This window comes from Neofelis nebulosa, chromosome 9 (assembly GCF_028018385.1).
Source record: "Neofelis nebulosa isolate mNeoNeb1 chromosome 9, mNeoNeb1.pri, whole genome shotgun sequence".
NCBI lineage: Eukaryota > Metazoa > Chordata > Mammalia > Carnivora > Felidae > Neofelis > Neofelis nebulosa.
This window is the reverse complement of record NC_080790.1, coordinates 114,569,161-114,593,883: the sequence shown is the minus strand read 5'-3', so window position 1 is coordinate 114,593,883 and position 24,723 is coordinate 114,569,161. Positions and strand designations below refer to the sequence as shown.

General features: G+C 51.6%; 1 protein-coding gene across 1 annotated transcript; it reads right to left on the bottom strand.

Annotated features, from left to right (window-relative positions):
- Nucleotides 1-22,171: 22,171 nt before the first annotated feature.
- Nucleotides 22,172-23,404, bottom strand: ID1 (inhibitor of DNA binding 1). Its single transcript, XM_058685253.1, has 2 exons — nt 22,852-23,404; nt 22,172-22,627 (listed from the first exon to the last, which is right to left on the bottom strand). The coding sequence occupies exons 1-2, from the start codon at nt 23,272-23,274 to the stop codon at nt 22,586-22,588; spliced, it is 465 nt and encodes a 154-aa protein (XP_058541236.1). The 5' UTR covers nt 23,275-23,404; the 3' UTR covers nt 22,172-22,585.
- Between the last annotated feature and the right edge of the window lie 1,319 nt (nt 23,405-24,723).

The following is a 24,723-nucleotide window of genomic DNA, read 5'->3' as shown; positions in this document are numbered from 1 at the left end:
GTCCAGTGCCCACCCATCCATCAGGGTTCCTCTAGCCAGTGAGGCCACAGGGACCTGCTCTAGCCAGTGTCTGGAGGGAGGGGCTTAATCCCCAGGGGGTAGATGAACCTAGAGGGGCAGAGACTCAGGGAAGGTGCTAGAGAGACCCTCGGGTGGGCAGGATGTACATTTCCATTCTGAACTTCAGCAGCAACAGACACAAAGCTGTGAGAAGGCAGTGTGGGACTCTCCTGGATCTCCATGAGAGGAAACCCTCAGCTCCCAGGATTAGCCCTGGTTACTCCTGGGAGCTGTCCCACCCTCTTCCCCATGACCAGGGGAATTCCAGGTTTGAGCGACCCCTAAGAGGACCACCTTACCTCTTCGATGCTGACCAGGGTGTCCTGAAGAGTAGCCCTACGGACAAAGGATCAGGGAACACCCTCCTTCAGGCAACCTGGGGAGAGCATGACTTAAGTCCTGTCAGAACTTTCCAGGGGCAGATGCCTGCTGCGCTGGAGAGAATGGCTGGTGTGTAGGCTTTGCTGCTGCCGTGCTGGTAGCCAAGCTGTGCCACTTGTGGGCCTCAGTTTCCCCATCCCTCACAGGACTTTACAAGGAAAGGCATTTGGGGAAAGTTCTGCCCCACCCCAGCTTCTGTCTGAACTCTAGGCACCAGATGTGGGGCGATGCCGTGATGAGGAACATCTGTAGGAGAAACCGGCTTGGGATGAGTAAATGGAGGCAGGCTTCCGGTGGCCCAAGACTGGTATAAGGCAGCACAACCGCCTGCGGGGTGATGGCCCCGAACCTGGAAATAGGCTCCCCCATAAGGTAGGTCACCCAGGGGCCCCCCGGGGCCAACGAGCAGGAGTCTTCCCAGGGAACCTTGGAGGGCACTGGAGGGGAGGGGCTCGGATGGGGCTTTACCGGCTAGTTACTGCGATGGACCCTACACGGGAATGCAGGGTGGGGTTGCAGAAACTGCAGGAAAGGGAGATGAGCGGAATCTGCCCCTTTCCCCCTGGCCCCGCCGCTCCGATCCTTCAGTGGGAGCCTACAGAAAGGGGCAGCCCTTACTCGTTTTATCAGATCCAGGGAGCTCCCGAGATTCTGCCAAGATACAAAGACCTGAGCCACGTCCCCAGCATCCTGCTGGTAGAACCCCCAACCCCTCTTCCCCCACAGACTATTCAGGCTTCGGACAGGACCCACCTTGGGGCTCCCAGCCCAGAGGGAATACTGAGGAGGGCCTAGGCTTCGCGAAGGACCCGAAGACGAAAGTAGGAAAAGGTGTTGGACAAAGCGTCGGGGCCCCCTGCCCCCAGCCCCTCGGGAGCCCCGGGAGCCTGTTGAACCAGCGGAGATCTGGGACTGGAGGAGCGGGACGGGAGAGATAGGGAAGTGGGTGTCAGGGAGAGAAGGGCGGGACAATGCAAGGGTGGGTGGAGCTTATTCTTAGGGGCGGAGACTGTAGTGTTAGAACTGGGACTGGAAACGGAAAACCTAGGGGCCCTAAGCAAGGGGGGCCAGTTGGGCGGGCCTGGTGAACAGAGGGGGCGTGGTCAGGATCGGGGGCGAGGCCTATCCCGCTCTGCCGCAGAAAGGCGGGCTAATTAATGGCAAGGGTCTGTGATTTCCGAATCCGCCGACCCACAGCTCCAGGGGCCAATCCAGAAAACGCTTCGGCAACTGTGGGCCGAAGGGCCAGGTCAGAACAAACGCCGAAACAGAGCTGCCACAGAGAAGACCGCTAATGACAGTTTTTCCGGTCCTGGGGACGACGCCTTGCCTGGATTTCGCTGGGACGGGAGGGCCTGTTGGCCTGGAAGGTGGAGGAAACCTCCTTTGGGCGGGTCTGACCACTCTGCACAGCTCCCGTCCCAGGGCAGAAGTTCCCGGAGGAGGGGGCGGTGCTGAAGGTGGGGTCCGGCTGGTGGCAGCAACGGTGACCGGTCCCCCCACTTTGCACACGAAATGAGCGAAGTTAGCGGTGTTCGGCGGAAGGGGAATTTTTTGCAGAGCTGCGGAGGCGATGTTTGAGACCGACCCCTCTGGCTGTCACTCATGGCCCCTTAGCCCCGCCCCGGAGGCGTCAATCCTCTCGCCCCGCCCACAAGCAGTCCTCATTCCGGGTCCCACCACGTGCCCTGTCACTCATACTACACCACCTACGTCCCGCGTCTCCTCCCTCCTTCCCCGGCCTCGGGCTGCCGGTCGTCCCTCCCCGGCCCCTCGGACAGTCTTTGTGTCCCCCTCCTGCTGGGCTCCACCTGGCTGTCCCCCGCGCCGTCTGCAGCCCGACCCCGTCCTGTCAGTCATCCCTGGCCCCGCCCAGCCCCGCTGGCCTTCGGGGCTTACCCGGCCGCTGGCCTCGCCCCTACCCTGAGAGGCTCCTCCTCTATCACTCAGCCCCTGGCCGCCCGGGCCCTGTCCGTCTCTCCGGCCCTGCCGTCACAAGCCACACTAGACCCTTGCCCTGGCCCCAGGCTTGCTCTTTCAGTTCTCTCTGGCCCCCCGCACGGCGACCGCCTCCACTCCCTGGCCCTGCCCGCGCTGTCGTCCTGCCGGCTGCTTCACGCGCCCAGCCCAGCCCCCTCCCTGTCAGTCACTTAAGCCCCGCCCACAAGGCACCGCCCCTCCCCGCCTTCTCCGTAGACCTGTTCCCGAGGTCCCGCCCACTCTGTCACTCCCCTCCCGCCCCCTGCCAGCTCCAGCCTCTCCCGGCCCGCCCCCCGTCCCCGCCACCACCCCCCGGCTCAGGTCCCGCCCACGCCACGCAGTCGGTAGGGGTGCTGGGCGGAGCCGCACGCTGACAGCTGCTGCCGCGGTGGCAGAGGAGCCGGAGGCGGTCCCCCGACGCGGCGGGCTCCGACCGCGGGAAGGGCGGCCACTCGCCACCAGCTAGAGAAGGGGCGTGGCAGTTCGTCAGAACTCGCTGCAGTGAAACCCCGGGGCCCGGGTCCTCGTCACCACCCCCTCGCCTGGGCAGATGTATACAAACGACAACCTAGCTAGTATCAGGGGCGGTGAAGCTACCCTCCTGCCCCCCGCCACCCGGGAAGCCCACGTCTAGGATTCTAGTCCCAGCTCCACCCTCTGCTGGTTTCCTTCCCTCTTCCCTGCCTCCCCTCCCGCCCGCCCCACCCCACCTCCCCCCATGGCTTCGGTTTCCACATCTTTACAATATCGGTCAGACTCAAGCTCTGTTTATGGGTGTGGGGGTGAATGCCATGGTCTGAGCAGAGATTCTCCCAGAGGCGCCCGCACCGGTGACGTATCGGCCAAGCTATGGATAGGGCTATGGGTGGGGTGGGCGCCACCTCAGAGGAGAGCAGCAGCGTCACCACCAGGAGACAGTCCAACTTGGTAAAGGGGTAAGGCGGTGGGATCCTGGAGGTGCAGCCGGTCAAGTTGGCCCTGGGGTAGGCCCAGATCCCTCCAGATACTGCTCTGGGGCTCCACACTAACCCGGAACTGTTTACAAGCTACCGCTCCAAATCTTCCAGGGCTTTCTGCTCCACAGGCCAAAGGGGGTGCACAGAGCAGGGGGAGGGACCTGGCCAGACCCCAAGACCTGGGACACAACTGGCTCATGGACATAGCCATATGGCCCCCTGATGTGGCGGTGCAGGCATTTGGGGGGACCTTATGGCTTCCTTGAACCTTCATTAGCACCCGCTGGCCTCCTGATAAGCTACTTAGCCTGATATTCCGGGTCCCCCTGCCAAGCTCTCCAACACGACTCCTTCATCACCTCTCCTCTCCTCCCCTCCCGAGCCCCCCTTCCCCCATGCTCCCCTTTAACTCTTGGAACACACTCTGCCCTTGCCTGTGGCCGGGCCTTTGTCACTGCTCTCCCCTCTGCTGAAATGCTCTTCTCTCTAGAGCAAGACTCATTTATTCCCACTCTCATGTTTCCGTGTGAGAAAGCTTTACTGGCCCAACACCCGCAGACCTAGGCCTTGGTCTACAAACAAATTTGTCACTATTTGTGGCCCCAACAAAATGATTGATGCGTCATTCCACATGCCTTTTTTTCCCCCAATGTGACCTTGACACTCCTCCCATCAGGTGGTGGGATCGATGTCCCCATTCCTTGAACCTGGGTGTACCTTTGCAACAGCCTTAAACATAGAACATGGTGAAAATGACGCTGTGTGACCTGCAAAGCTAGATCATAAAAATGCCACGTACTGAATTGGGACACTATTTTAGAACGCAGCCACGCTGTGCCAAAGCCACCTTAGCCCATGTGGAGAGGCCATATGGACATTGTAGAAGGTGCCCTTCCTCATCCGTCTACATCTATTCTCTTCCCAGCAATTTTTATTTTCCAAAAATGACACACAGAAACCCCCAGCCTTGGTGGACTGCGTGCGCTCCACACCGGGCCTGTTCCCTCACCTCCCCCCACTTCCAGGACCGGGATGCAGTGGGATCTGGTGGGGCAACGGACTGAATGCTTGTATCCTCTTAAAATTCATATGTTAAATCTAATCCCCAATGTGATGGCATTTGGAGGTGAAGCCTTTGGGAAGTGATCAGGTCATGAGGGTGGAACTCTCATGAAAGGAAGTAGGGCCCTTATCAAAGAGACCCCAGAGAGCTTCCTCATCCCCTCTGCCGTGAGGTTGCAATGAGAGGCTGGCTGTCCATGAACAGGGAAGCCAGCTCTCACCGAACATGGTATCTGCCAGCACCTTGATCTTGGACTTCCAACTTCCAGCACTCTGAGAAATAAATTTCTGTTGTGTGTAAGCCATTCAGTCTGTGGTATTTTGTGATAGCAGCCCAAATGGGCTCAGACCGGGTGTTAGAAGGGTGCCTCGGGGCGCCTGGGTGGCTCAGTCGGTTAAGTGTCAGACTCTTGATTTTGGTTCAGGGCATGATCTCGTGGTTTGTGAGCTTGAGCCCCACACTGGGCTCCGATATGACAGCGTGGAGTCTGCTTGGGATTCTCTCTCTCTCCGCTCCCTGCCCCTCCCCTGCTTGTGCTCTCTGTCTCAAAATGAATAAATAAACTGAAAAAAAAAAAAAAAGATTGAGGCGTCACTCCTTTTTGTTGGTGCTTTTGTTGATGCAACTTTAAAATGTTTCCAATGGACAGTCACTGCTATTATGTAGAAATGCGATTGATTTTTGCATGTTGGCCTCATATCCTGTGATCCTGGTAAATTCATCTATTGGCTGTATTAGTTGGCTGGGGCTGCCGTAACGAGGTGCCACAGACTGGGTGGCTTCAACAAAAGAAATATATTGTCTCACGGTTCTGGAAGCTAGAAATCCAAAATCAGGGCGCCTGCAGATTTGCTTCCTTCTGACATCCGTGAGGAAAGGCCTCCCTGGCTTACAGCTGGCGGTCTTCTTCCTGTGCCTCTTACTATCGTCCATGGCGTCTCTGTGCCCAAACTTCCCCTTTTCATAAGGAGTCCAGTCATACTGATCTTTCCAAGAACAAGCTTTTGGTTTCATTGTTTTCCTGTGTCCCGTGTCATCGATTTCTGTTATTTGTTTCTACTTGGTTTGGGGTTAATTTGCTTTTCCTTCTTCTAGTTTCTGAAGGTGGAAGCTTGTATCATTGATTTGAGACTTTTCTTCTTTTCTCATAGAAGAATGCACTCTTAGCCCTGTTTTAGCAGCCTGGTGCAAATTTGATACGTTGTATTTTCTTTTTAATTTGGCTCAAAACATTTTCTAACTCCTCTCCAAACCTCTTCTCTAACCCACCGTTTATTTAGACGTGCATCGTTCAGGGGTACTTGGGTGTCTCAGTCAGTTGAGCGACCGACTGTGGCTCAGGTCATGATCTCATCATGCGTGGGTTCTAGCCCCGCATCGTGTTCTCTGTTGTCAGCACGGAGCCCACTACAGATCCTCTGTCTCCCTCCCTCTCTGCCCCTCCCTTGATCATGGGCTCTCTCTCTCAAAAATAAGTAAACATTAACGACCAAAATAAAAAAAGTGTGTTGTTCAGTTTCCAAATATTCGGATTTTTCTCTCCAGGTATCTTTCAGTTCCTGACTTCTTTAAATGTTTTTTTTTTTTTAATTTTTTTAACGTTTTATTTATTTTTGAGACAGGGAGAGACAGAGCATGAACAGGGGAGGGTCAGAGAGAAGGAGACACAGAATCTGAAACAGGCTCCAGGCTCTGAGCTGTCAGCACAGAGCCCGACGCGGGGTTCGAACTCACGGACCGAGAGATCATGACCTGAGCCGAAGTTGGCTGCTCAACCGACTGAGCCACCCAGGCGCCCCTTTAAATGTTTTTTTAATGTTGATTTATTTTGGTGAGAGAGAGACAGATAGAGCGTGAGTGGGGAGGGGCAGAGAGAGAGGGAAACACAGAATCCGAAACAGGCTCCAGGCTCCGAGCTGTCAGCACAGAGCCTGACGTGGGGCTGATCTCATGAACCGCAAGATCGTGACCTGAACCAAAGTCGGACGCCCAACCGACTGAGCCACGGGTGCCCTTTCCAGTTCCTGATTTCTGATTTAATTGCACTATGATCAGAGAACATACTTTGTATCATTTACATTTTCAAACATTTGTTCAACATAAGAGGCCCCAAAGAGGGTCTATCGTGGTGAATGTTCCATGAGTACGTGAAAAGAACGTGTTCTGTGCTACTGTTAGGTTGCGTTCTCTAGAAATGTCATTAGGTCAAGTTCATTGATAGTGTTGTTCAGGTCTTTCATATTTTTGCTAAATTGCTATTTTATCAGTTACTGAATGAGGAGTGATGGCATCCACAAGTATAACTGTGACTTTATTTCCTTTTTCTTTTTTCAGATCTACCAATTTTTGCCTTATATATTTAGAAGCTTTGTTGATAAGCCCAGACACTCAGGACTGCCATGGCTTGATGAACTAACTCTTTGTTCATTACACAATGTCCTTCTTTATCCCTTGTGATTTTTCTTGTTTTGAATTCTACTCTATTATTAAATAGCCATGCCAACTTTTGAATTTTTATTTACATTTATTTTTGTAATGTTTATTTATTTTGAGAGAGAGAGCACATGTAGGGAAGGGGCAGAAAGAGAGGGAGAGAGAACCCCGAGCAGACCCCACACTGCCAGTGCAGACCCCGATGTGGGGCTTGAACCCACGAACCGTGAGATCATGACCTGAGCTGAAACCAAGTCAGACATTTACTCGGCTGAGCCACCCAGGTGCCCCTAATTTTAATTTTTTGTATGTTTATTTATTTATTTTGAGAGAGAGAGAGAGAGAGGGAATCCCTATCAGTCTCCATGCTGTCAGCACAGATCCTGACTTGGGGCTCAATCTCACAAACCATGAGATCATGATCTGAGCTGAAATCAAGTGTCGGATGCCCAACCGACTGAGCCACCCAGGTGCCCCCCAACTTTTTTTTTAAATTTGTGGTTCCATGGTATATTTTTTATATCCTTCTTTTAATCTGCCTACATAATTATATTTAAAGTGGGCCCCTTGTGAACAGAAAATAGTTGGGTCTTGCTTCTTTTTTCAACTTTAATCCAACAATTGCTCTCTTTTAATTGGTGCATTTATGTAATAATTAGTATATTTATATAATTATTGAAATGCAAATTTAGGTCTGCTAAATTGTGATTCTTTTTAAATGTTTATTTATTTATTTTTGAGAGAGAGAGAGAGAGGAAGAGGGGCAAAGAGAGGGAGAGAGAGAATCCCAAGCAGGCTCCATTCTCAGCAAAGAGCCCAATGGGACAGGTCTTGATCTCACAAACCGTGAGATTGTGACCTGAACCAAAATCAAGAGTCCGACGCTTAACCAACTGTGCCAGCCAGGTGCCCCTAAAGTATTCTCTTTTTTCTGGCTGCTTTCAAGGTTGTTTTTCCTTTCTGTTGGTTTTCAGCAATTTGGTTATCGGCATCCGGACTCAAAGTTGTCTTTGAGTTTACCCTGTTTGGAATTCACTAAACTTCTTGAATCTGTAAATTTATATTTTTCACCAAATTGGGGACAATTTAAGTCATCATTTAAAAAATTTTTTTCTGCACCAATAAGGGACCCCAGTGGCATAAATATTAGATTTTTTAAACTTTTTAAATGTTTATTTATTTTTGAGGGAGAGACAGAGAGAGAGTGTGTGCAAGCTGGAAAGGGCAGATAGAGAAGGAAACACAGAATCCAAAGTAGGCTCCAGGCTCTGAGCTGTCAGCACAGAGCCAGACATGGGGCTAGAACCCACAGACTGTGAGATCATGACCTGAGCCGAAGTTGGACACAACCAACCGACTGAGCCACCCAGGTGCCCCAATATTAGATCTTTTGATATTGTCCTACACGTCCCTAAGTCTCTGTTTGGTTTAAAAAATATTTTTCTTGGGGCGCCTGGCTGGCTCAGTGGGTGGAGAATGTGCCTCCGGATCTCGGGGTTGTGAGTTTGAGCTTCACGTTGGGTGTAAACATTACTTGAAAATAAATTTTAAAAAAATGTTTTTCTCTCTGTCCTTTAGATTGGATAACTTCTACTGATCTCACTTCAGGTTCACTAAGTCTTTCCTTTGTCACCTCCCCTCTACTATTAAGACCATCTAGCGAATTTTTAAGCTCTGAGATATTATATTTCTCCTAAAATCTTCATTTGGTGATTTAGTTTTTTTTTTTCTTTCATTCTCTCTTTTTAGTATAACAGTGATTTATTTATTTTTTCTTTCTTTCTTTCTTTCTTTCTTTCTTTCTTTCTTTCTTTCTAGTATAACAGTGATTTATTTATTTATTTTGTTTGTTTGTTTGTTTCTTTCTTTCCTTTTTTTTGAGAGAGAGTAAAGCGGAGGAGGGGCGGAGAGGGGGGAAAGAAGATCTGAAGTGGGCTCTGTACCGACAGCAGTGAGCCTGATGTGGGGCTTTAACTCACGAACCACGAGATCATGAGCTGAAGTCTGATGTTCAATCAACTGTGCCACTCAGGTGCCCCAACAGTGATTTTTAAAAAATCATTAAGATGTTAAAAAATCATTAAGATTTAAAAAATTCATTAAGATGTAGGAACGCGTGGGTGGCTTAGGCAGTTGAGCATCCAACTCTTGATTTTGGCTCTGGTTGTGATCCCAAGGTTGTGGGATCCCACCTGGAGTCGGGCTCTGCACTGGGCGTGGGGCCTGCTTGGGAGTCTCTCCCTCTCTGTCTCTCTTTCTCTCTCTCTCTCTTTCTCCCTCTCTTTCTCTCTCTCCCTCTTCCCTGTTCCCCTGCTTGCACACACACACACACACACACACACACACACTCTCTCTCTCTCTCTTTAAAATTAAAAAAAATTTTTAAATAATTATATTAAGTTGTAATTGGCATATGAAAAGCTGTAAATATTTAATGTATACAACTTGATGAGTTTGGTTAAAAATAAAATAAAATAAAAATAAAAACTTAAAAAAATGAAGTACTCTTAGAGTTCTAACTGCTGGTTCCGTCTCCCAATTCCTTGCCACTGGGCCTGCCCCCAAGGCAAAGCAGCAAGAGAAAATAGAGAAGAAAGGAGATTTGGAGGATTTCCCACACTATTTGCGCCACAGGGACCCCATTTTCCATGTTCTTTTCCTTTAGAGGGTCAACGGGATTGGGGACAGCAGAACAGACTGGGGCTGCCCTGGGGCAGAACCGGGTGCAAACATGATTAAATACAAACAATGAGGAGGAGGATTCTCCTCACCCTCTAGCTCACAATGGGGGGCGTTTTCCAGCTTCTCTGGCCAGAATGTTAGGCTTTCCTTCTTATTTTATTTCATTTCATTTTGAGAAACAGCGCAGGAGCAGGGGAGAGAGGCAGAGGAAGAGACAGAATTTCAAGCAGGCTACATGCCTGGCGCAGAACCCGACCTGGGTATTTATTTTCCAACGTGGGTTTTGTTTTTTAATTTTTTTTTTTTTAACGTTTATTGGGGCGCCTGGGCGGCTCAGTCGGTTGGGCTTCCGACTTCGGCTCAGGTCATGATCTCGCGGTTCGTGAGTTCGAGCCCTGCGTCGGGCTCTGTGCTGACAGCTCAGAGCCTGGAGCCCGTTTCAGATTCTGTGTCTCCCCCTCTCTCTCTCTGACCCTCCCCCATTCATGTTCTGTCTCCCTCTGTCTCAAAAATAAATAAACGTTAAAAAAAAAATAAAATAAGCAAACGTTTATTTATTGAGAGACAGAGAGACACAGAGCATGCGCAGGGGAGGGGTAGAGAGAGGTAGAATCCGAAGCCGGTTCCAGGCTCGGAGCAATCAGCACATAGCCCGACGTGGGGCTCGAACTCACAAACTGAGAGATCGTGACCTGAGCCGAAGTCGGTCACCCAACCAACTGAGCCACCCAGGCGCCCCTCCAATGTGGGTTTTGATCCCACGACCCTGGGACCATGACCGGAGCCAAAATCAAGTCAAGTCGGACGCTCAACCGACTGAGTCACCCAGGTGCCCCCAGAATGTCAGGCTTTTCCATTGGCGTTTTTGCTGCACTGGTCAACTATACAGTTTCTGATTCAGAGCACTGTGAGTCAAAGCAAGAAGATACAAGAAGAACATTTACCAGGAAACTCACCAATGCCATGCTAGTTCTTCACATTTGGACTTTTCACCCCAATCTGCTCTCTATTATTTACAGACTCCTTCTGTAAGTGGCTGCTTTTTGTGTTTGCCCAGAGTTTTCAGTTGTAATCCGTGGGAGGCAGGGGCTGTAGTGGTGGGCCTGCTCCAACTTAGACTTCATTATCTCCTTCTCTTTCTTAATTTTAATTACATGTTTTTCCCTTTGAGATACTTTATTTATTTTTGAAGATGTTATTTTTGGGGCACCTGGGGGGCTCAGTCGGTTGAGCGTCCAACTTCCGCTCAAGTCAGGATCTCACTGCTGCTTGTGGGTTCCAGCCCCGCAGCTGTGCTGACAGCTCAGAGCCTGGATCCTGCTTCGGATCCTGTCTCCCTCTCTCTCTGCCCCTCCACCACTCGCGCTCTGTCTCTCTCCCTCTCCCTCTCAAAAATAAATAAACATTAAAAAAAAATTTTTTTTTTTTTAAAGATTTTATTTGTAAGTAATCTCTGCCCTCAACGTGGGGCTTAAACTCCCAACCCGGAGATCAAGAGTCACATGCTCCACAGACTGAGCCAGCCAGGCGCCCCTCCCTTTGAGATAATTTTTAAACTTACAGAAGTAACAAAAATAAAACAAGTTACAGAGAGTTCACCCAGCTTTCCCATTTGTCAATATCTTGCATGATAGAGCCCTTATCAAAATGAAGAAATTAACCTTGGCCCATTACTACTGACTAAAGGACAGAGATTATTTGGATTTCACCAGTTTGCACTCCTTTTCTGTTCTGGGACCCAGTCCAGTCCTCATGTCTCCTTACGCTCCTTCAGTCTATGACAGGTCCTCAGTCTTTCCTTCTCTTTCATGACCTTGACACTTTTGAAGAGGCCCAGGCAGCTATTTTGTAGAATATCTGTCAGTTGGGGGTTGTCTGAAGTTTTCTCATGATCAAGTTGAAGTTATGCACTATTGGGAAAAATATCACAGAAGCGACGTCACGCCTTTCTCAGTGCGTCCTATGGGGGGGGGGGGGCGGGGGGGGGGGGGAACCTGAGGCTGGTGACCCTCACCTCGATCACTTGTCCAAAGTGTTATCTGCTGGGTTTCTCTGCTATAAAACTGTTTTACTCTGCATGATGATTAAATGTGTTAAGGGAGATACTTCGAAATTATGAAAATAGCCTGTGTCTGCTTAAAGTTTAATGCATTGAATTTAGCATCCTTTAGTCGGTCATTCTCTTTTTTTAAAATGTTTATTTACTTTTGAGAGAGAGAGTGCGCGCCCACGCGCGCGAGTGGGGGAGGGGCAGAGAGATTCAGACACAGAATTCGAAGCAGGCTCTAGGCTTTGAGCTATTAGCACAGAGCCCCACACGGGGCTGGAACCCACTAGCTGTGAGATCATGACCTGAGCTGAAGTCAGATGTTTAACTGACTGAGCCACCCAGGCGCCCCCTAGGGGATCCTTCTCTTTATAGTAATGGGGCACCTGGTTGACTCGGTCTGAAAAGCATGTGACTCTTGATCTTGGAGTTGTGAGTTCAAGCCCCGCATTGGGTGTAGGGATTGCTTAAAAAAAATCTTAAAACAATAAATAAATAAAATGGGGTACTTATGAACCTGATCCCACCAGGCTGTGGAGATATTGAAATGAGGTACCACAGCAAAAGAGCCATCACAGGGCATGACGCATAGTAGGTATCTTGGGAAGGGGACTGTCATGGTTTGAGGACTGACCTGTGGGAGAGAGGGCTCTAAGTGCAGGTTGGGAGGTGACAGTGTGCGAAAAAGAGGTGCTCCGAAGGCACTGGGTGGGGCTGATCACAGATGAATCCCTGCAATTGTCTGTGATCAAGAAGCTGGGGACAGAGTGGGGTTTATGGAGGCCAGGACCAGCCTGGGACAGTGCCCAGCTGGGCCAGCTTTCTGGAGGCCGTGCCCTGAGATAAAGGAGGCCTCCTTAGGCGAAGTCTGGAGGATAGAACGTCATGGAGAGGCCATGGCAGGTAGCACCAAAGGGCGCCAAGGCCCCAGTGAGCTTCAGTGACCAGAGCCACTCTCTGTACCCCCTTCCAGGGCTAGGGACTGGGCCGCCAGGGGATGGCAGAAGCCAGAAATCTTCCCAATACCGAGATATCTGCAAGATTATCCCAGAAACGCTTCTCAGCAGGGTGAATGAAGCTGGGCCCGAGTCTGGTGTGCATACTTCTATTCACCCATCGTCTCATTTATTCAACAGGTTGTTATTGAGCACCAACGGTGTGCCAGGCTCTGTGCTCCACAGGGTGCACACAGCCCAGAACAAAGCAGCCCATGGAGCACCTCTTCGAGAGAAAGGAGACACGACAGACAAGGAAACAAACAAGATTGTTCCGGGGATAAATTGTTCTGCAACCAACCACCCCCAAACTTAGCTAAAACAACATCCATTTTATTTCTTTATTTCTTTATTTATTATTTCTTTATTTCTTTATTTATTATAGATATCCTAACTTTTATTTATTTATTTACTTACTTATTTACTTACTTAAAAAAATTTTTTTTTAACGTTTATTTATTTTTGAGACAGAGAGAGACAGAGCACGAACGGGGGAGGGTCAGAGAGAGGGAGACACAGAATCTGAAACAGGCTCCAGGCTCTGAGCCGTCAGCACAGAGCCCGACGTGGGGCTCGAACTCACGGACCGCGAGATCATGACCTGAGCCGAAGTCGGACGCTTAACCGACTGAGCCACCCAGGCGCCCCTACTTACTTTAAATTTACATCCAAGTTCGCATATAGTGCAGTAATGACTTCGGGAGTAGAATCCAGTGATTCACCCCCTACCTATAACACCCAGTGCTCCTCCCAGCAAGTGTCCTCCCTAATGCCCCTTGCCCATTTAGCCCATCCCCCCACCCACAGCCCCTCCAGCACCCCTCCATTTGTTCTCTGTATTTAAGAGCCTCTTTTGTTTTGTCCCCTTCCTTGTTTGGGTATTATTTTTTGCTTCCCTTCCCTTATGTTCATCTGTTTTGTACCTTAAATGCCACATATGCGTAAGTCATATGATACTCGTCTTTCTCTGACTAATTTCTCTTAGCCTAATACTCTCCGGTTCCATGCACGTTATTGCAAATGGCAAGACTTCATCCTTTTTGATGACCGAGTAATACTCCATTGTATGTATATACACCACATCTTCCTTATCCATTCATCTGTCGATGGACATTTGGGCTCCTTCCATACTTTGGCTATTGTCGCTAAACAACAGCCATTTTATTACATGTCATAGATTCTATGGGTCAGGAATTCTGGGAGGGGTTGGTTGGGTCATTTTTCTGTTCCCGTGGCATCAGCTGGGGTCTCTCAGGAGGGCTCAGCTGGCTGACAGGCTAGTCTGAAGGATCCGGTATAGCTTCACCCCCACATGAGTGGCTGGAAGGCTGAGCTCAGCTGGAAGTGTCATCCGGAGTGACTACACAGGGCCTTGCCAGCGTGACAGTCTCATGGCAGGCTCACAGGACGGCTACTTCCTCCAGACTGAGCGCCCCGGGAAAACCTGGCAGAAGGCTGCATGACTTTTCATGATCTAGCCTTGGAAAACAGAGCATCGCTTTTGCTGTAATCAGTTGGTTAAAATAGTCACAAAAGCCCATCCAGGTTCACATAGAGCCACCTTCTGATGGGAGGAAGTGTCAAAGAATTTGTGAGGCGCGTGTGTGTGCGTGCGCGCACGCGCGGTTATTTTTAAAAACCGCCATGAGGATCAGAAGCCTCTGAGTGCATGAGAGGTTAAGCAACTTCCCCCAAGGACAATGACAGATGTGAATGGGGAGGACCTCTCTGAAGAGGCAACATCGGGCTTAGCCCTGAAAGACAAAAGGATTTGTGGGGCACAGACTCTCAGGCAGCAGGCACAGCATGTGCAAAGGCCCCCCGGGGTCAGGAATGAATGACTGGAAGGGGACCAGAGGACAGCAGGATAGATGAGGGGGAGTGCAGGAGAAGGAGGACTCAGGTGGGAACCACACCTTACTGTGCCTTGGAAGCCGTGGGAAAGAAATGAGGATTCTTTTTAAAGATTTTACTTTTGGAACAGTTTTAGGTTTACAGTAAAGTTGAGAGGGAAACAATTAGGATCCCATTCTAAGTGCAACTGGAAGCCGCAGGAAAGTTTTAAGCAGGCAAGCAACAGGCCCTACCTATGTTCTAGAATGGTCCTTCTGACAGCTGTGTGGAGAACATGGGGCAGACACTGGGAGAAGCAGGGAGAACCAGTGGGGAGGCTACTGCAATGTGCAGACGAGACATGATGGCAACGGGGGGGGGGGGGGATGGGCAGAGGTGCGTGGATTTGGGGAACATTCAGGGGTTAAATTGGCAGGACTTGGAGATCCGGTGAATGTGAGTCTGCCCGTGGGACGCTCTCCAAGGAGCAGTCGGTGCTTCCACTTTGTCCAGAATTCTAAAACCAGCCGAGAGGACAATTTTGAAGGTAAAATAGGAGTGCCTGGCTGGTTCAGTTGGAAAAGCATGCGACTCTTGAGCTTGGGTCATCAGTTTGAGCCCCCAGTGGGGTGTAGAGATTATTTATATAAATAAACTTTTTAATAAATAAATAAATAAGTAAATAATCTTGCTACTCCTCAAAATGGGAAGGAAATGTCCCCCAAATTACTCCGGGGCCATGATAGAAGACCAAGGCTGTGGGACTCTGGGCAAATCACTCTTCACTTCTCTGGGTCTCCCTTTCTACAATAAGTGTGTTGGGTTCAGTGATACCTTGGGGACCTCCCAGTTCTGACTCCTCTGTTTCATTAACATAGACTCTTGGGGCGCCTGGGTGGCTCAGTCGGTGGAGCGTCCGACTTCGACTCAGGTCATGATCTCACGGTTTGTGGGTTCGAGCCCCCATCAGGCTCTGTGCTGACCCCTTGCTCAGAGCCTGGAGCCTGCTTCTGTGTCTCCTTCTCTCTCTGCCCTTCCCCTGCTCGCGCTTTGTCTCACTCTGTTTCTCAAAAATAAATAAATGTAAAAAAAAAATTTTTTTTTAATTAACATAGACTCTAGTCCAACCTGGTAACTTTGAAACTGTGCGCACGCCCTCCTTCCTCACACGTTCCCTGGGAGACGCACGCAAAGACGTTCAGAGCAACACCACTAGGCAATAGCAAAACTCACGAAACAACCCAAAGGTTCATCCACACGAGATCAGGTAAATAAATCACATTGTGGAGGACTATGCAGCTAAGTCTACACCCACCAACATGGATGATTCTTGTGTAATTTATGAGCACGTGACAAAACATTGCATGTAGTATGATTCTATTTACATAAAAGGCAAAAACCAGGTAAGATTAAGTAATAACATATTTCAGGATGCAAACTGGTGCACATGTGGAAAAAATAAAAGAACAAATGACTAATTAACACCAAGTTGAATCGTGACAATGTGTTGCAGGGAGGGCTGGGGTTTGTTATCTAGAGGGGCACACAAGGGCCTCAAAAGAACAAGTCTGTTAGGGTGCCCGGGAGGCTCAGTTGGTTAATAGTCTGACTTCAGCTCAGGTCATGATCTTCTGGATCGTAAGTTCAAGCCCTGCATCGGACTCTCCACTCTCAGCGCAGAGCCTGCTTTGGATCTTCTGTCCTCTCTCTGCTCCTCCCTGGCTTGTGCATACGCTCCTGCTCTCTCCTTCAAAAATAAATGAACATTAAAAAAAGAAACTAGGGGCGCCTGGGTGGCTCAGTCGGTTAAGCGTCCGACTTCAGCTCAGGTCACGATCTCGCGGTCCGTGAGTTCCAGCCCCGCATCAGGCTCTGGGCTGATGGCTCAGAGCCTGGAGCCTGCTTGGGATTCTGTGTCTCCCTCTCTCTCTGCCCCTCCCCCGTTCATGCTCTGTCTCTCTCTGTCTCAAAAATAAATAAAACGTTAAAAAAAATTAAAAAAAAAAAGAAACTAATCTTTCATTTCTTAAAAAAAAATTTTTTTTTTTTAATATTTAGAGAGGGACCAGGGGTAGGGGCAGAGAGAGAGGGAGATACAGAATCCGAAGCAGGCTCTAGGCTCTGAGCTTATCAGCAACAGAGCCCAACGCGGGTCTTGAACCCACCTTGGGTGGGTTCATGACCTGAGCCTAAGTCAGAGCCTAAGTGGGATGCTTAACCACCTGAGCCACCCAGGCACCCCATCCTAATCTTTCATTTCTTAAGCAGAGTGGCTGGTACTTGAGTGCTCGTTATTACCTTCAAACTGTATACATTAGCCAATATCTGCTTTTTTGTATATATAGTACATTTCACAGTTTTTGAAACATTTCAAGGATTTGTCCAAGATCTGCTTTTATAGATGAAGTAATGAGGCCTCAGAGGGGGTTGTCACAGAGCAAGGAAGAAAAAAGGGGATGAAAGAGTTGGGGAAAGGGTAGCTAATGCCCTGATAAGAGCAAGGGCTGAAGGCGGATATCTCTGGATTCCAAGCCTGCTGCGTACCTGTACACAAACATTCACAGACACAGAAATGCTCTTCCAATGTGCGCACAGCTCTAGCCACCTGCAGTTTCCAGATAGTCCACCAGAGGCCGCCAAGGCACCAGCTTTCGCCGCCCGCCGTTAGGCTCCGACGGCCCTGCTTGGTTTCTCACCCGCGCTGGCGCACTTCTGGATCTTCCCGCCAGGGGGCGCAAGTGGACCGAAGAAGGCCGGAGCCAGCAGGGCGCCCGCGTTTGCTGGGGCGCGGAGTTGTTCAGCGGCGTGCGGGAGTGCTCTCATCTACCCAACTTTCCCTACCACTGGCAGAACTTGGGGGCTGTAGCTGAAGAAACGAATAACACCCATAGAATTGATTCTGCTGCGCCTCTTGCACCCTTGCCTTCAAGCTTGGATCCTGTGGCGCCACCCCCTTTGTGATTATTTTAAAGTTTATTTATTTTGAGAGAGAGTGCGAGTGGAGGAGGGCCAGAGATAGAATCCCAAGCAGGCTTTTGCACTGGCTGAGCGGAGCCCACGCGGGGCTCGAACTCATCGTGAACCTGAGATCATGACCCGAGACAAAACCAAGTATCCGTGGCTTAACGGACTGAGCACCCAGGTGCCCCTCCCCCTTTGCATATCCAGGGGAGAATCTAGGTTTCATGGAACCTAGATTTTTGCAACCTAGGCACAATGGTTTGCAAATTTTACAAAACACACACACAAACACACACACACACACACACACACACACACACACCATGAACATGTTTCTAGGACTCTTTCCAGGCAAGAAGACTTGAAGTTTAAGCTTCAGTAATTTCTGGGTGAAGCTGCCTCTACTTATACCTATGCATATTTATTTCCTGTCTGTCTTCCTCCACTAGAACGTTAAGTTTCAAGAGGGCAAGGATTTTTATCTAAATTGTTAGCTCCTGCAGCCCTGTTAGTTCCTAGTACATGGTAGGAGCATTATAACTATTTGTTGAATAAGCCAGTTGAGGCTGGCACAGTTTTCCAGGTGGAGATGACAATAGCCTAGCCTGGGGCTTGAGGAATGGATGGGATCAGGATGATGTCACTGAAACCTCTGAACAATGACTGTAACACCCATTTTAAAGCTGAGGATGTCGAGGGCCTGGAAGGTGCAGCAAGTGCGCGGTGACAAGTGGCACGGGGCCTAGAAGCTGAGTCTGCCTTTTCTTGCCCCTCTTGGCCTGCAGGCACTGCCCCAGTCCCCTGTCCCCAGCTGCCCCTTGCACAAGCCCCTGATGCAACCCTGTACTAACCCAAGGCACCCACCTTGGGGGCAGCGCTGGGAAAGAGATTTTGCAAGAGCTAGGGCAGGAAGCACCAGCCAGGGCGGGTCTGGGAAGATAAGGGCTCCCCCTCCAACCATGTGCGCCTCCAGGCCTTCTGGTTTCCTCTTCCCTTCCCTTCCCTTTCCCGGACCCTGGCCTGGCCATGACTCACCTCCTTTCTCTCCGGCAGCCGTGCTGGGATCATAGGCCCGCCCGTCCCAGGAAAGCCTTGCTCTGTATGACCCCTGGCGGTGGAAAGCCCTATCTGGCCAGAAGTTCCTGGACCTCAAATTAGAGTAGCTGGCACAAATAAAGGTTATATGGCTGAGCTTTTTAGTCTTAGGAGACAAAAATGTGGGGGGTACCAGGGAACCTCTTTATTAAGCCAACTCTGAGCCCTGGGCAACTCAAACAGGCAGGTGCAAGGTTTGTTGGTTGTGTGTGAAGCACCCTTACTTCTTGCAGAGGGGAGAGTGTGCATCCAGAGGTAAGGGCCTGGTGATCCCTCGGCCTCGGCCTCGGAAGGAGCAGACATTTCCACAGATTGGTTGGTCTCTACCTGCTTCGAGACCTGGGTCTAGCTATGTGACCTGCCTCTCACAACCGGCTCCCACAGAAGAACCTGCACCCACAGCACCTCTTAGAGGTCAAGAAAGCCTGGGCCATTTCCATCTTTTGGGGCTATAATTCGATTTTTTTTTTTAAATTAAGAAATGCCAAAACATGGGTTGCAAACATTGTGATTTGCGTTATGTGTCTTGCATTTTTCCAGCTTATACATTTCAAACAAAAATATATAATGACCAGGTATGATTTCGACCGGAACTATGATGAAACGGCCCAACCGGATGTCCTATGGGAACCTGAAACCCCTCATTAGCCTTGTTTGGACCAACCTGATTTCTGAAAAGCCCTCTAAGTCAGTGTCCCGTCACCTCTGACTGATGCCTCCACTTTACTCAGCTGAAAAGTAGAAATAGCAATAAGCCCATAAAGCACCAACATACACTAAGTGTCCACTATGAGCCAGTCACGATGCTAAAGCTTTTTATATACTCTGGTTCCCCTGATCCTTGGAGGCAACGCTCTGGATCCCATTTTTCAGATGAGAAAATGGAGGCTGAAACAGGTGAAGTGATGAGCGGCAAGGCTGATCCCCAGGCTGATCCAGCAGCCTCCCAACTGAAATGTTAGCCTATTATTATTGTTGTTGCTGTTATTTTGATTGAAATGACATGATAGCACTTCTCTGGTACAGCTGTGAGGAGGGCTAGATGAAGTAAATTTTAAAAGACCTTGGTATGATATCTGGCACATAATAAGTGCCCTATAGATGTTTGCTAAATTAAAAAAAAAAAACCCAAAACCCAAAAAACTTTGAGTCTCAGACCCACAGCCATGGACAGGCAGGGTCGGTCTAACGCCCAAGAAACCGTCCTGGTGTTTCTCTGTGGCTTCTGTGCCTGCTCCTCCCTGCACCCTGTCCGGGAGGGGTTAAGGAGTTAATGGTTTCCCAAGCAGCACCGAAAGGAACAGAGTTTTGCATTTGACGCCCCCCCCCCCAACACCCCACAGAGCAGGGTTTTGTGCATACACAGAGCAGGGTTTTGCGTGCTACACACACACACACACACACACACACACACACACAGTCACGACGGCCCCTGGTCGTGTCCCCCCACCCCGCCCCCGCCCTGCGAGGCGAGCCTGATGCAAGCCCGGCGCCCGCCCGTTCCCAGGCCCGGCTGCAGCTGCGGGCGGAGGGGCAGGGCGGGGGCGGCGCTGTTTGTCTAGCGCGGCCGTGCCAAGGGCGGCGGGCCCCAGACAGCCAGGCGCCTCCGTACACCTGGGGATGCTCAGGTTAAATAGCTCCGCATTCCTCGGGCCCAGCTGATGGAAACGCTCCCAGGCCGCCGCCGAGCCGGCCTCCAGATGGGCTGGGCCCCGGCCAAAGGGGAAAAGAGGGAAACGTGGAAGCCAGAGTGTGCCTGAATGGCGGGGGAGGTGGCCGAGGCCCCCGCCACAGCCCCTTCCTCCCCTGGAGGAAGGCCCTCCCGTGTGGGAGGACACGGCGGGGGGACACGCCCACGTGCCCGTGGGTGGGCTTGCGGGGGGGGGCGCACACGGGAGGGAGTGGGTGCACACGTGTGCCTCTGAGGACGCTCCAAGGACACACAGGCGACAGTTAATAATGATAATTTATAACTACCAAACACTGCGTGCGAAGCGCTCCATTCCGTTTATTCTCTACAACAATTCTGAGAAGTCGATGCCACAAAAACAGCAGCGGGGTGGGGTGTGGAGCGGGGAGTAGCAAAGGACATGATTTACCTCCAAATGCCGTGTTCTTTGATTAAGTCCATAACGTGCTCCGGGTGGGAAGGTACCTGGCTCAATGTTAGTGCTCAGTGGGTGATAATCTTTCATTGGCTGCTGATGCTGTTCATCCCTTCTGAGCCTGTTTCTTGTAAATCGGAATGCAGCCGTTAGCCCCACAGGGATCCATGGGATCCGCTATGTAAAGAGTGGAGCATGGAACAGGTTCGTGGTACTAGGTGCTGTTTATTCTATTTATTGGAAAATGTATTAATAGCCCTTACCCTCTGGGGGACAAGTTCTTTGCCCTGGCAGGGGGCTTGGTTGTTCCCCCGGAACCCACGTGGTAGGGATACTTGAGGGGTGATGCCCCAGGGCCTAATAATTGCTCCCAGGGTGAGTACTTGAACTCCTGAGGGACGGTTTGCCTGAACACAGCTGCCCACACCTCCACCCCAGACCAGCGAAGGCCTGGGAATGCCAGCCGGCCTACGGAACAATTACACACTTAGAAACCCACAGTGCGGTTCCACATCTCTGGGACACACAAACCCATCCATCAAGCCAGACCCATGCAGAGATGCCCATGATGCATTTAGGCAGAACACACAAGCCCAAATGGCTGGCGGCTGCACACACTTATCTATAGAACACATGTGCTCACATTTGCCCTCCTACACGCACCCCCGTGCACATCCTTATCCACACTCCCAGGCCTGTACCCCAACAGATGACCCAACCCCGTGGGGGAGAATTACTAGTTGGCTCTTGTCTCACACACACACACACACACACACACACACACACAGGGCCACCCCGTGTACAAACTCACACATGTCCAGGCAGATAGTCCCTTGCGAGTGACACCTTTTTCCTGCTCTGGAGCTAGGGACGGACTCGCCCACTCCTTGGCCCACACGGGAACCCTGGGGGAGGGAGAGACGTTTGTCTGAGCTGTTGGCATACCCAGGCCAGGGTGAGGGGGCCAAGTCCGGACCCAGAGCAGGTGGCTCAGCAGCTGTGCCCAGGCTGGCCCTGCCAACTTGCTCACCCACTTGGACAAGCCAGGAGCCCCAGGGCAGCCTGCTACAATCCAGGGCTAGGCGGCCCAACAGGGAGATGGGGAAGGCACCTCCTACTGGGAAATGGGGTGACAGAAGTCCTACCTCAGACAGGCTCTGGGAAAGCCTTTCCTTTAGATCTCCCCTTCCTCTACTTTGGGTGAAGAGGGAGGTGGCCCAGTGACCTGGTTCTCCAACTTACATGGTTTGTTTGAATACTCAACCCGGAGGGGGACTTAGGTTGATCTGCATTTTAACCTCCCCAGGTGACCCAGGTGGCCCAATGACCACTTGGCAAGACTCTAGAAGTCTAGAGGATTTAATTTTATGACACTGGGGAGCAGGGAAATGGCCAGTGATGGGAAAAGAACTGACTTGAAAGACACCGGAAAACACTCAGTTCAGGTCGGTAAAAGCGACAGTCCAGATGTGGCCTTCTAGTCCCCCTCCCCCCTCCCAGCACCAGCTGGGAATGGGGTCAGGGGTCAACCCCCTCCCTCAAGGCCCTCCCCTGAGTCCAAGAAGTCACTGCAACTGTACCGCAGTCTAAAGTATTTGTTTAATAACAACAACAACAAAAACAAAAACACCCCACAGAACTATTGTAAAACAATATTCTCGGTGATCATTGTAATATACAATACCAAGCAATTAATTTCCTCAGAAATCTGAGAAGCACCAAACGTGACCATTTTTTAAAATGTTTGCTTTTCAAAAAATAGAAACACACGGGGGGCCGTCCCCCAAGTCTCTGGTGGCTGGTTGGTGTAGAGGGGAGGGTCGGCCTGCCCTCTCAGTCCGCCAACCCTGGGCTGCATTCAGCAAGCGCCCCACGGTCGCTGATCTCAATCTTGTTCCTCCCCACCTCCGGCGAGGCGCTCGGTAGGATCAGAGAGCACGAATTCCTCTCGCTCCCTGGAGGGCTGGGGTCTGCCAGTCCTTGAGGGAGGCGCTTCAGCGACACAAAATGCGATCGTCCGCTGGAACACAAGCCGCCTGTGGGAACGAGAGAGAAGAGGTGAGACGGGCAGGTTGGAAGGGACGAGGCTGCAAGCCCTTCCCCAAGAGAAGCGTTAAGGGAGCGCTCTCTCCGATCTCGCGTAGGCAAGTAAGCGCCCGAAAGGAGGGGGAGGACCTCGGGCCGAGTTTCCCCCCACCGCGGGCCTCAGTTTCCCCATCTGCAGAAGGACAATGCTCCCGTGCTCCAGTTCGGACCTCACCTCGGCCGCCAGAGCGCTGATCTCGCCGTTGAGGGTGCTCAGCGGAGCCCGGGCCGGGAGCCCCCGGCCCCCGGGGGTCCCGACTTGGGATTCCGAGTTCAGCTCCAACTCCAGGTCCCAGATGTAGTCGATGACGTGCTGGAGGATCTCCACCCGGCTCACCTTACGGTTCTGGGGGAGGGTGGGCACCAGCTCCTTGAGGCGCGAGTAGCAGCCGTTCATGTCGTAGAGCAGCACATTCACCTGCTGCTCGTCGAGCAGGGCAGGCAGGCGCGCGCCGGCGCCCCCCGCGCAGCGCGAGATGGCCACGCTCTGCTCGGACAGACAGCGCACCACCTCGCCCGCGCCGCCTGCGGTCTTGCCGGCCTTCAGCGCGCAGCTGGGGCCCGCGGCGGCCGCGGCGCTGCCAGTGGCGACCTTCATGATTCTGGCGTCGGAGTGAGAGGGCAACGAAGCGCACAGAGGACGCCGGGCGAAGGTAAAGAGAGACCTCGGAGCAGGGAAAAGACGGTTGTAGAATGCGAGGTCCGAGCCCCGCAGCCCACGTTTTATAGAGACGCCGGGCGCTCCCCCGCCAACCCAACACACCCCACTAGAGGCGGGCTCAGGGGGTTCAAAAGCAGCCAATGGGAGATCTCAAGGCGTGGCCTCGAGCGCCTCTGGGTTCCGCCTCCTGCTCTGCTTGTGCACCCTCGCGGCCTTGGAAAGGGAACCCGAGTCTCAGCAGCAGAGAGAGTGGGAGGGCACGGGGCGGGGTGGCTAGTGGAGGCGAGGGCTACCTTGGGCTCCTCGCGGAGGAGGCTTTGCCGACAGGAAAATGACTTGAACAATCCGTTTTCTCAGGTTCATTTTCTCACCTCTCAGCTCCCTTTTATAGATGGGAGAAACTGAGGCCCCTGTGGGGAAGGAGCTGGCTCTGGGTTATCTAGAGAGCCCTTGACTAGGGCCTGGGCTTCTGGGAGCCTGATCCCCCGGCTCTTTGGACCAGAACTTAAAGCGGGCCCCCCTTCACACTCTGCTTCCCAGAGCTGGTCTCCCTTACCCAATTCCCAGAGAAAGTTGCTAGTTAATGTTTCTGGGACCTTTTTTTTTTTTTTTTTTTTTTTTAAATACCCAGGCTCCTCGGGCTGGGAGCAATTAATTCGAGAAAGTCTTCCTCTGGCATTGGGGGGCTGGTCCTCCGGGACACGAACTAGATAGAAGGAGCCCCGAGGGGTCTGCATCCCCTGATTCTACCCTAAGTTTGCATCGCCCTGCAAAAATTCCCCATATCTGCATCGACTAGTTATTTTTGAATTTTTCTCCCTTTTTTGGCTGTTTCCTGTCCCCTCCTTCCCCCCCACCCCCAAGACCTCCGATCAGGGTCTCCCTCCCACGGCGCGGCAGCTGCGGAGCTCGAGTCTCCCCCCCACCTCCCGGGCGGGTCTGTGTCAGCGTCTGAACAAGCGGCTCAGACCGTTAGACGCCAGGCCCGTGACGTCACCCATTCATAAAACCGGGACGGGCTGTCAGGCTGGCGCCGCGCGGGCGGTCGCCATGGAGACTGCAAACCCGGCTAGAGCGCTCCCCCACTGAGCCCCGCTCGGCCAGTCACCTGCGGACCTCGGGCGGGCGGGAAGGCTGGGAATGCGCTCCTCGCGGGCGCGGTCGCTGTGAAGGGTCACCTTACCTCCCGGCTCCACACCTGGGAATCGCCCCACCAGGCCCACACCTCAGATCACTGGGACGTTTCTTCACCTCCTTATCCACCCCAGCTTCCCCTCCCGTCTGGGGAGAGTTCTGATCCCAACTCTGAAGCTGGGTGAAGTTAGTGGTCTTCCGCCCTCTCTGATTCCTAATACAGCATCTGCCTGGTATTTTGATAATAATGAC